This window comes from Pyxicephalus adspersus, chromosome 4 (assembly GCF_032062135.1).
Source record: "Pyxicephalus adspersus chromosome 4, UCB_Pads_2.0, whole genome shotgun sequence".
In the NCBI taxonomy this organism is placed as follows: Eukaryota; Metazoa; Chordata; class Amphibia; order Anura; family Pyxicephalidae; genus Pyxicephalus; species Pyxicephalus adspersus.
Genome location: NC_092861.1, coordinates 33,168,328 through 33,180,513, shown reverse-complemented (window position 1 = coordinate 33,180,513; position 12,186 = coordinate 33,168,328). Strand labels below are relative to the sequence as shown.

General features: G+C 36.1%; 2 protein-coding genes across 2 annotated transcripts in view; both read right to left on the bottom strand.

The window, feature by feature from the left end:
- Positions 1 to 8,419, bottom strand: part of SNORC (secondary ossification center associated regulator of chondrocyte maturation) — an 18,442-nt gene extending 10,023 nt beyond the window's left edge. The window contains exon 1 of the mRNA XM_072407780.1: positions 7,515 to 8,419. Within this exon, the coding sequence (XP_072263881.1) occupies positions 7,515 to 7,590 (76 nt within the window). The 5' untranslated portion in view covers positions 7,591 to 8,419. The remainder of the gene's footprint in view (positions 1 to 7,514) is intronic.
- Positions 8,420 to 9,143: 724 nt separating this feature from the next.
- The window catches only part of GIGYF2 (GRB10 interacting GYF protein 2), a 46,027-nt gene continuing 42,984 nt past the window's right edge, over positions 9,144 to 12,186 (bottom strand). Inside the window, exons 23-25 of the mRNA XM_072410117.1 lie at positions 11,257 to 11,417; positions 10,776 to 10,902; positions 9,144 to 10,480 (exon numbers count right to left, since the gene is read on the bottom strand). Of these exons, the coding sequence (XP_072266218.1) occupies positions 10,413 to 10,480; positions 10,776 to 10,902; positions 11,257 to 11,417 (356 nt within the window). The 3' untranslated portion in view covers positions 9,144 to 10,412. The remainder of the gene's footprint in view (positions 10,481 to 10,775; positions 10,903 to 11,256; positions 11,418 to 12,186) is intronic.

The window sequence follows — 12,186 nt, the reverse complement described above, 5'->3', positions numbered from 1 at the left end:
ATATTTTTGTTAACGTGGATTTAATGAAAGTATGGAGTTTTTATGTATTTAATTAAAGTATGGAGTAAAATGTGTACAGCAGACATCACAGCCAGGGCACAGACCTTACTCTACTGCATTTTAACAATACACCTTGGTCACCAACCTCTGCCCAGGCCCTGAACAGTGAATGGAGAAGAAGCACAATGATGTGATCAGCGCTTTGCTTTCTTCTCCTGTATTTAGAAGTTACATTGTGACAGTTCACGGCTACTGTCAGATGTTCTACACATCTAACACAAGGACCTTAAGTGACCATTTTTCATGTCCTACAAATATATTCACTGGTGTATTTGCCTATCTTGGCTAATAATGTAGAGCTTGTCAGAATTTCATTTGTAAATTTGTTTGATTTTGCTGAATTTCTGTTCAGAAAGTTAGTAATGTATGTTTAATATATCTACTGTAAATGATGTGCCTGAGGTCACATCATCAGCAGACAGCGAGGTAGAGTATTTGATATTTATATAGAAAGGTACTTATATAAACACAGCACCCATTGGCCTCATAGGATAAACAGTGACTGATAGCACTCCCACGTCTGTGAAAATGTCACCTTCTTCACATTGCAGCGGTGAATGCAGCACACACAGACACACACATTCCACATGCTGCTGGCAAATCTGGCACTTCACTGCCATCACTGCCTTGTAAGATACCAAGATTAGACCCCCACCATCACAGGAGTTCTACTGGCCTTTTACAGGTCTGAAACTGAATCATCAAATTCAAGCATGCTATGTGCCCTCATTACACCTCATAATTCATCATCTGTACAGACATGTACCATTGTTGAACAATGCAGCAAAAGCATAGTCTTGCTATAAGAATGCCAGTGCTCTTTTTTAGAGTCCGTGTGTCAATTATGGGGTTGCCTTTCAGGTATTGTTCCAAAGAAAACCTGAAATTTAGAAAAAAAAATACCTTGCAGAGACAATCATCACCGGGTGAATCTCATTAATAGAGGCACAGATAGCAAAAATGTTTTGCCACTCTAAATAGAACAGGATAAAAATAGCATTAGATCACCTTGAAAAACTTCAGCTGATGTACAGAGTATACAACTTATGGATCTCAGCTATTTTTACCACTTCTCATTATTTAAACAGTAATATTTACTGATGGTGCCGGGATATTTTTTTTGTTTTTTTTTTTTGGCAATACAGCCTTGCTAAATGTATTATCTACATAAACCCCTCAGGGAGATGAGGATGAAAGAGTTAATTAAGGGCTGATTAGTGTTAACTTAAAGGCTAAGGGTTTAAATGGGAATACATTTTTTTATTTTCTTTTTAATAGGAAAATTCATTGAATCTAATACCATACACAAATAAAAAAAACCTTTGTTCTACATATAAATGAAAAAACAAAGTAACAATACATCCTAATACTTAATGATACATGGAGACTGCCGGTGCCATTTAACACAGGAGTCATATTTTGAAAAATGAAAAGATGTAAAAAAAAAGCAGTGTTTAACTGGATTCACACATACTGTATAACGCACATGTTATGTATATTTCTTTGGTAAAAGTTACAGTGAACCTATTTACATATTACATTGCACACACACACACAAAGATATTATATTACTTTTTAAAATGAAAAACAAGTTTACCAATTTTAGTTTTATCATTCAAAAGTTTTTTTTTTTTTTTTGCAGTTTACTTTTATTTTTTTCAAAATCTTCACTTTACAAATGAATTTTAAACACAGAATAAATCTGTGACTTGTTTGTTTCAGAACTGCAGAAAATTAGAGCACACCAAGTATTTCCTTTTAGACTGGTTTTCTCTAATTGAAAACCTGCATGAAGCCATACAGAGCAGGTGTCACTACTCTGGATGGTTATCTATAACTTGGTGGTATGGGCTCATGGACATCAAGCTGTCACTTTTCTTAATCTGAAACCCACCACCAGAGGACATAAGCGGTTTAAAAAGTCTAGACTTGTCCTGTACATTTTTTGCTTCTGAAATTATTAGGTCAGTATAATTGTGAACAATTATTATTTTTTAATAAAAAAAAAAAAAAACATCCAGTCCTCATCTTGATTAACCTTTTATGTGAATGTTTCCCTTACCCACAGGAGGGTCAGAAGTTAAACATCAACCTCATATATTACTCAAAGCAGTTTTGGGATTGGGATTGGGATCATGTCACTATTCCCTATTAAATAAATGCTGTTGCATCACTGCTAGGTTTTGATTTGGTGAACCCCCTTTGTTATATTTCTTTTTGTGCACTTGTGTAAACATTAATCTTTTATTCCTAAACTAGGAACAACAGTATGACCATCCCCATTCCATATTGGTAAAGGAAAGAGTCAGTGTTCCCCTATTTACTAATTCCTAGTCTATAAGGACCAGTAACAATGCACTCTTTCAGCTGTCTTAACATAATCACGGGCTAACAGTCCATGACAAGAGAAAATTACCAGGCAGAATACCTCTTCTGTTCAGACATTTTTTAAGGACTTGGTCTAGAGATGGAGACATTTTTTAGAAATATACATTTATCTAATTTGGACAAATAAATTCAAAATTAGATGAGTGGTCAAGAAACCCAAAGTGCTAGAGAGGTCCACCCAAATTGGTACTTCTCTTCAGATCTGGTGGGATTGGTAGACAACAAAACCCATATTGAGAAATACCCAAGAAACCTTTGATAAGGATCCCTCATATGTTCCTGTTCCACCACACCCAACTACCAATCGAAAAAATAAAAAACTCATTGACATTAAATGCTGATATAAATTTGAAACCTGTCCTATGAAAAGGAGACTTCTATTCCTAATTTAGTAGACTTAGTGCAAAAGGAAACATTAGAGGCAAAGGAACAGCTACTGATTTGCCAAGGCAAATATGAGTAATAGTTTAACACTTAAGCTGCCATAAAACATCCCTAATGATTGTATGCTGTATTTTTTTAGAACCGGCCCACAATCTGTAAGGATGCCATACTATAGGCTTTGCCTCAATGGCCATCATGCATAGGTGGAATAGCCACATGAACACTGAAATAACATCTTTCATTTAACCGTCTTTATTGCCATTTTACCCAGCCTTCTGCTCTCTTTAATAAAGTTAAAATGCAATTTTATATCAATATTTAACATATAAGTAACATAAAAAAAGACACCAGTGTTTATATAATGACACAACGATGTTAACCCCTTTGTATTCTTAGGACCTTTAATGTGCAAAAAACAGAAGAAAATAAAATTATGAAAAAAGTATCAGTATTTACTGCATATAGATTTACATATTACAAACAGGTCAATAATTCTAATGGTGATGACAGGCAATGTGTTATGCTTGGCTTCAAAGCAACATTTTACCTTTAAAAAAAGTAATGGACGCCTTGAAGCCTGGGGATGGATGGGGGATGTTTAAGCAACTTAAAGGAAAAAAAAGGGACCAGGCAGGTCCTCCATTGCAATAAGGCAATTATTATAAAATACCTTTACCTGTATGACTGTAAAGTTTTTAATACACAAGTTTCCATTCTTTTGCAGACTCTGGCATCTTTTTTTCTTCTTATCCTGATTTCAACCGGACCATATGGATTGGCCAGGTTGGGGTGATAAACTCTTGCACATATTTTATTGCAGAGGGGAAATTACCTGCTTATTTCTGCAAGGCCTGCCTGTAACCAGCTAATTTCAAAGCAGAACTTTACTTCTGATTTAGGCATGGAAAACATGTGGATGTGAATAGAACACACATACAGTACTGCATTATTAGCAATTGCAGAGGTTGCAGTTGATTCTGGTCATACTGGACAATTAAATTCACCCTTTATGAGTAATGCAATCTTCCTTCAGGTTGCTATATTTCACTTAGAATCATTTTTCAATGGTTGGATAACTGAATAGTAGTTTTTAGTAGAAAATAATGCACATGATGGTTGGGGCTATTCATTGCCTGTTGGGGTGCCCAAGAACTGCAGCTCCGACTGCTTGAGTGAACTAGATCTTAACAAATGTGTACTAACAGTTGTATCATAATGTACAATATTTGATAATAAACACAGGGCTCTAGTTGGAAAACAGGGAATCTTCCAGTTCCATGTGTTTCAATGGCCGTAAATAATTCAGTTTTATAAAATTGAGCCATTATGTATTACTAAAGCTTAATCAGGAGTATATATAAAATTAGTAACTTACATTGTTTATAGGGCAGTCTCTGGCTAATTTCAGATTGTCAGATGTTACAGTGATTTAGTTGATAACTTTTAAATCTTGAATGTTGAGAGTATGTATATGTATATTATGTATGAAAACACAATAAAAATTGTAAATGACTCACCTGTGTTGATAACTTGTCAGTCCCAGTGATGTGAATAGAAAAGTCAGGGCTCTAGCCCTCTAAACCCAAAATACTTCCCACTGAGCCACTGTTTTTTTTCTGCAGCTTGGATCACACATCCAACCCCTGTTGTAAAGGAACACTAGACAACTTACCCAATCTAAATTCTAATTTTATCTAGAACATTAATTATTTTGTCCTTTGCAGTGTTTCTAACAGGTAGACTATCTTCTATTTCTTTTAATACAAAGTCTTTTGTACAAATACCAAAGATAACTGTTAGATCTTTTAGTGAAACTCCAAAAGCCAAGAGATTTTCTGTTAACAGTTAAACCTTCTAAAACAAAATATATTTAACTTCTTTTAAACATCTTACCATCTAAAGCTGTAATTTATAATAAGAAAAAAAAAACAGATTTTAGTGAAATAGAAATGACAAAAAATGACAAAGAAATGACAACTGATGATCATATCAGCAAAATAATTTTTGACTGGCTGCTAAATGTGATTGCCAACGGCCAGTTCGTATATATAAACCCACAAGGCTTACCTAAAAGGTATATAGCAATTTAAAACAGATATTCATGACAAACATCCTCTATGTTGATCACTTCATTGGGTCATACATAGGTCTTTCCATTTTTGTAATCTATGGCCTTTGCAGACCACACAACTTTGAATGAAAATTTCCTCAGTTGAACAATCTACTTCCCAACTCTAACAATGTCAATTAATGCCTGGTCAACAAGTTGTGGATTGAAGTGGTAAGGCATTACGGCTTAAGCTCTGACATTACCTAAGCTGTATAGTCAGAAGTTGTAGCTGATCTGCCTAATTTTTTCCCACAGTTCCATTAAATTACTGCAACAAATCTCTACAGGTCTGCACACAGAGCAGCCTATTTTTTACCTCTTTAAAATGCTATTTCCCTGGCTTTCTGTTCCATTAACTTTAGTACTTTGACACGTTAACCTGGAACAAACGTTTGGAGTTATGACTTTGCTATGACTTTCTAGCCTGTATATGAAGAGCTAGGACAATGGCATTCTTCATCAACAGTAGCAGCCACTATTTCTTTCAGTGCACATTTTATTTGATGTTAACTTCCCAGCACTTTTTATTTCATAAGCTTGGAGCAGCTTTTTTGAAATCTCTTAATATAGTCCCTCGCTATTTACTTAAGGAGCAAATACATGAAGTATTGGGAGTGTTGTGCAGCTAAATGGTTTTAAGCATAACATTTAGAATATTTGCATAAGTGGTTTGGGTGATATAAAGTAACCCGTTTGTACTTTTACACTTTGGGCAAATTCTGCTGCTTCCACCAATCTCACAAGCTTTGGAGTGAGATTGGGTGGTATTACTACTGTACTTCTCCCCATTCACTGGAGGCTTTAACATGAGAAAGAAAAACCATGTCCCAGTTACAATGGCTATCTTCACCCTGATAAGTGATGTTAAGTCAGTAAATTAAAACATTGGCTGCAGGGAAAACACAGAGTTTGAGCACAGTTTCCAGGGTTTTCAGTTCATCTTCAAAATATAACTAAACCCAAAACAAACATCTTCTATACTAAAGCCTACCAATGATAAGATATGAACATAGTACATAAATTATCTGTTCAAAATTCAGTGTCCTTGTCACTTCCTGTGAGGTGCACTGGAAGGTAAAGCAATCCCACTACTAATCTCATCACCCCCTTGCAATAGAGAACAAGAGGAAAAAAAAAGTTTTAAGTGAACTATTGTTATTTCCCGCCTCCCAAGCTAATGTGTCATAGTAGAAAATGAAGGTAAACAAAAAAGAAAATAATGTAAATAAAGAATTTTGCATAATATTCAACACCAAATATTCAAATTTCTGTATAAGCCAAAAAAAAAGACTGAAATAGACACCCTGCAGTATTTTTATTCATGCATGAATATTCTCAACCTTCTGTACTTTGGAGCACCCTGTGCTGAAGATATGATTATACATACAAAGGCATTTACATATCAAAAGTAATTTGGGACAATTAATGTAATTCTTTAGAACATGGTTGAAGCTTACAAATTATAATACCAGATTTTTCTCTTAACCTAAATTACCTAAGCAAGTATGGTCAATTTTCTAAATGATCAGTTTGTTTTGATCTGATCATTTTGTAGTCAATTAGCCCCAATCTTTATGAACGGCTGCTGTCATAGCTGCAATAATAAATAATGTGAACTATGTATTGTGTTCTCCAGACAGTTACATAGATAGATAAATAGATATGGATATACAGATAGACAGTTAGATATATAATCTTTGAGGACTAGATTAGCATGTAAAAGTATCTTTGCACCACAACAATAGTACTTAAAAAGTGGCTACCTGCATTTAAAATGAGCACAGGCCTAAAGAGTTTCTAGAGATCTGAACTGCACACTACCAAACTAGGTCCTTACTTGCTTGTGTGAAATCATTGACGGCAACAGGTCATTCAGAAATATAAAATAAAAAGTGTTCAAAAGTTCAATGTAAATCAAGCTGTACATTCAGGTCGTTTTAGAGACTTGCAAGAACATGTTTATTGGGATTATTAGAGTTTTATGTTATGCACATCCTTTTCATAAATCCTGACATGCCTACATTTTAAAGACTTTTTTTTTAGCATTCAGATGGTTAACAGTACAAACTGTGTTGTTGACTTATTGGAACATAACACGAAAACAGGCCACTGGTCAGACTCACGACCGGCGTCAGTGTGGGGTTAGTAGCCACAGCGGGCGAATGGCCAGTGCCAGGATGAAAGGCGCCCTGTTACCTTATACAAAGGGAACCTTGTCCGTGTCTTGCGCAGACCCAACCCTGTGTCCAGCCGCAAAAGTTACAGCAACTTATTAACAGAAAGCCATAGATGTTCAACACATAGGTGTATGTCCACATCTAAATGTATCCATAATGCTCCTAATATTCCAGATACTTTACAAACATGTCTCTGGCCTGAGATTACATTAAATAGTCACATTTTCTGTGACATACACAAATATAAACAACCTAAATGGTTGCCGTAAACCAGCTAAACATTTCTAAGAACCAGTAATCCATACAGTCAAACTTTTCCTGGGAAGTGAGAAATTTAGCAGCATGGCAGACGCCAGGGTGACAAGTAAAAATGATAATACACCCTTCCATATTACCTGTAAGGAAAGCAGGGAGTAAAATTCCAGTAAAAAGCAGCAGCAGCGCAAGCTGTGAGGTCCTCGTGCAAGACATGTCTGTCTCTGGCTGGGAAGATGTAGACTGAGAGGTGAGACGTTAAGGAGACCTTGCAGCCTCTGGGTTAACAAAGGTGTCTCTGTCCACTTAGGATGGAAATATTTAGCTGAGGATCAAGAGAAAAGTACATACACACCCCAGACACCTCACACTCCCCTCATATCCCTCCTACTCCATCACGTCAAGAACCAGAACCACCCAGCAAAATTCCTTTTTCAACATTATCCTTAAAAGAAAATGTGCAGGGTCCTTCCCTCCTTTTTAAATAAAGTTGAATAACATATTAATACATTTCCTTATAAATATAGCCAATACAACTAGAATCGTTGTCCTCAATATTAACTGGCACAATATAAATATAATAAAATGATCTATGTGTGAAGGACTTAATATTTTGGAACACAAAACCTACATCATGATCTAAAACTGGGTTTTCAAGCAGTTGTTCAATTATGTTAAAAAAAATAAATAATAATGTTAACATGTCCAGGAATTTTGATTGAACTAATGTTATGTGCAAGATTAGAGGTATTTTTTGAACAAAGAGAAGTTGATGCTCATACCAACCAGCTCCTATTTTTCTTCATTGCATAGAACCCCTGAAAGGGGATATTGGTTTGACAAGGTCCGTATATTGTTGTGAGGATCAGCATGCTTGCACAATCAGCTTACTCTCGCAATTAATTGACTGGTGAATTCAAGTGTTAAAGATGTATTACATTTGCACACCTGTATTTACCAATTATTTATAGCTGAACTCCAGGAAGACACAAATTACCATAATTCATCTTTGTATCCAAAATAGACCAACACTTTAATTCTACCAGTGCAAGTGCAGAAAATTGATTTAGTATCACTCTCTTGATACTTTCTGCAAGCTTCTGACATACACTATGAGCATTGACAGATATGTTTATAAGTGATGCTCAACAGGGCTATACTGCATGGCAAAAGTTTGGAAACGTATATATATATAATTTGTTTCTGAGTTTTGCCTGAATAGCAGCTTAGGTATCCACAAGTTAACATTGTTGGGAAGAATTCAGGAATACTTAGAGGAGCAACAACAGAAATATAAATGATCTAAAATGAAAAAAGTTGCGACCATAAACTACAAGTAGAAATATTTTTGATTCCAGCCAAATGAAAGAGCACATTTTTACCGATCTAAATATTATATAAAGAAGAGTCAATTTTTCCTTTCTTACATAAAGTGGTACCAAGTTGTTGTGTTTTTCTTTTTTGTTTAAATGTTTACTTACAGTAAAACTTTTTCCATAACTTTAGTGCTGAATAAGACTTTGAATTAAAGCAAAGCTGAACAAACCCTTTGAGTCTTTTTGAGTACTGTTGTGATAAGCGTTCTGACCTCATGACCCACGGTTCCTGGTATAATAACTTTTCAATTAAACTGTCCAATGTTTTGTGGGGATAAATTCCTACAAATGTTTTTTTTTTTCTTCCAGAAACTCTTTACCCAACTTAACTGAGCTCACAGAGCATACCAAATCCTGAACAGGAGAATAAATAGGAACTTTACATTGACAAGATGTTGTAAAATAAATTAGGCTTTAATACAACTGCGTCTCTGGGACTTTTGTTCATGTAACAACCCTATAAAGTAAAATCTTGTGTTATATTTCATTTTACACTCCCACACGTATGCACTCCTGAGCCACGTCTTCTGCCTCCAGTGCAAGGCTAGTAGTCTTCATCTTAATAGGTTGAATCTGTTTTGATAACGCAGATTTTTCAGTTAAGTGTTAGCAGGGAGCATGAACTAAAAGGGATTTTTTTTACATTCTTTTTGGTAGCTGCAGCCCCAGTGTTTGATTGTCCGTATGGTGGCATTTCTCGGATGACAGAGGAAGACTGTGGCAAACAAACTGAAGCTCCTCTGGACCACACTGACATTCACCAAGCAATAAGGCATCCACATCAGAAATGTGTTTTAATACAACCAGCGCTTTATTGAGGTCAGGCCTGGCATCCCCCAAATCACTGCACATGGGGCAAACTTGACAGTGGTTTGCAAGCTGTGTAGTGTGTTCTTTTCTGATCCACACTGTGTCTGCACTTCTAGGTGAATATGTATAGTCCAGGGGGAGCATATATAAGAAACTTAACCAACAGCACCAACTGAGGTGTTTTTTTTTAGCAGTAAACTGAATAGTGACCTGTACAAGTCAGAGGAGTAGCTGCAATAAACGTTGCTCCCACCTGAAAACTTATTTAAAAAAAAAAAATCCTTTTTTTATGCACATATGATAATAAAGTGCATGGTGTGTTCAGAGGAGAGTGATGCCATTCTTACCTCATAGCAACTTCTCTCCAGAAGTGCAGAAGGCCACTTATGCACTGCACAAATTTCAAAAGCTCCACACAAATTTAGGATGCCTTACTAAAAATCCACAGAGCTGAACCCCAACAAAGCAGTGAGGGGAGGTGCGAAGTCCAACCCAAAAGCCTCCTTTTTCCACCAAACAATAGTGGAAAGGGTAACAGACCGTGCAAGTCTCTGAAACGAGACCGGACAGTACTGTATTAAGAGAAGGATAATGTTCCCCATAAGTCACACTCTTCCCACACAGAGTGCCTTTCTCCACAATGCCTAGGGGGATGCCTAGATGAGTGGAGGGTAATGCATGCTCAACAATTGTCCTGCTCTGCAAAACACTGTGGGAGGGTGCCCTGCGATGACCTTAGCAGGGCAATGGGAGTGTACGCTTGGGGCAGATGGAGTCAAATGTTCGGCTACCTCCTCCCATTGAAGCAGAGGTAGGGGAGTGGGACAGGTTACCCCTACCCCACCACGTTGATCAGTAATCCTCCGGAGTCTCTATCTCGCCCATGTTCAACCTCTCAGAGGAAGCATTGACAGAAAACCCTGAAACAGAGAGAGGCAAGGAAATAAATAGGAATAAAGCAATGACAAAGGGTAAAAAAGTAATAGAGAATTAGATTTGGAAATAAAATTTTAAAGCGGTGAATGTGACTAGTGGTTACACATTCCCTACAATTTAAAATACATGTACAAGAAAAAGTCACCTGCCGTGAACAAAATTCACAGTCACTACTTTATGCTTTGCTTTATATTAAAAATAATTACCAATAAAAAACAGGAGATAAAATAAAAAAGGATAAAATCTAAACTTCTTAAGTGGAATGTAAGAAGTACTTACCTAGAAGACTTGGATCTGCACGAACCATCTTTTGTTTCTTTTTCTTGCGTCCAGCGCTTTGTGCCATTTCTAGTGTTGCGGGCTGGGAGTTATTTTGATTTATTGGGTACACGCCCCATACAGATTCCTGATAAACCACAAAGCAGTATTTTGTTAAGTGACAAAAAAAAGGTGCATACAATAAAAATAACATTTTGTGAAAGCTTTTTTTCTATTGCTGAGAATGGAAGTGGAATGTGATAATTTACCTTCAACATTTAACACACATCACAAAAAAATACGGGAAGATTTATATATGGGAAAAAATCTTATTTTTAATCTCCTGATCTAAACTCAATAAAGGCATTGAAGTGGAATTGTGCAATAATCCTATTCTGGAATTACAGCAGTCTTTATAACAATAAACTTGTATCCAATAGGAGGTAACATCACTCAGTGTTGGTGGAGGCCATACTGAAGATTGATGCAATTTATTTTATACCTGCTGTGGCTTTTGTACAGTAGTTTTTAGCTTATTTCGGCGCTCAATAAACTGCTTGGAGAAATCCTTTGCTTCTGGGGTATCCCCAAGATATTCACAGACATAGTCATGGACTTCATAGGGAGACTCCACTTCGCGCAGGAAAGATACAAATGTGTGCACTGTACAAATAGAAAAGAATGCTGTCAAGTCAACTGAAAACCGTTAAGGAAACTTACTTTAACAAGGATGAAGAGACAAAACTGACAATCACATCCAGGGTATTGCTTTACTTTTTGCTAGATAACCCTTTTTCGAGCTATGTAAAAATACAGCTAATTAATAAATAACCTTGGATGAAAATGCTTGCTCTCCTTTGAAGTGTACACTGCTATGCTATACTGTGTGGTAACCTGTGTTAATGTCAGGACCCTTGCTTTTGTCAATTAGGCTTTTTAAAGGTCTGTTACTTTGCTGCCACCTGCTGAGTGAATCCTGTAGGACTGTACTTCTCTCCCTTTCCTTCCAAGTGACAAGTATAAGGACTACAACAAATTCTTCTATCAGAGCTTATACTTCTCTGACATTTAAAGGGCTTTGACTGACTTACTACAATTAATATGAATTTTTTGCATTGTTATCACTAGCTTAAGTAAGGTACAGATTGTTTAAGTTATTTTGTTTAGGATTCAAGTCAGATTTTTTTTTTTTTCAAACCAAATTTACCAGTCATTTGAGATTTCCATAGTGCTAATGACCCACTTGTAACACTGTCTGGCACCTAACTGCAACATCACATATTCCATGTATATACGCAAATATAAACCATTCTGAAAACAAACCAAAGTGCTTATTTTTACTTGTGAATATAGGTAACCTGCTTTGACTCTCGTATAAGCCTATGGCATAAAATGATGTAATCGCTGCTAACTTTCAAAACGGTAATCAACA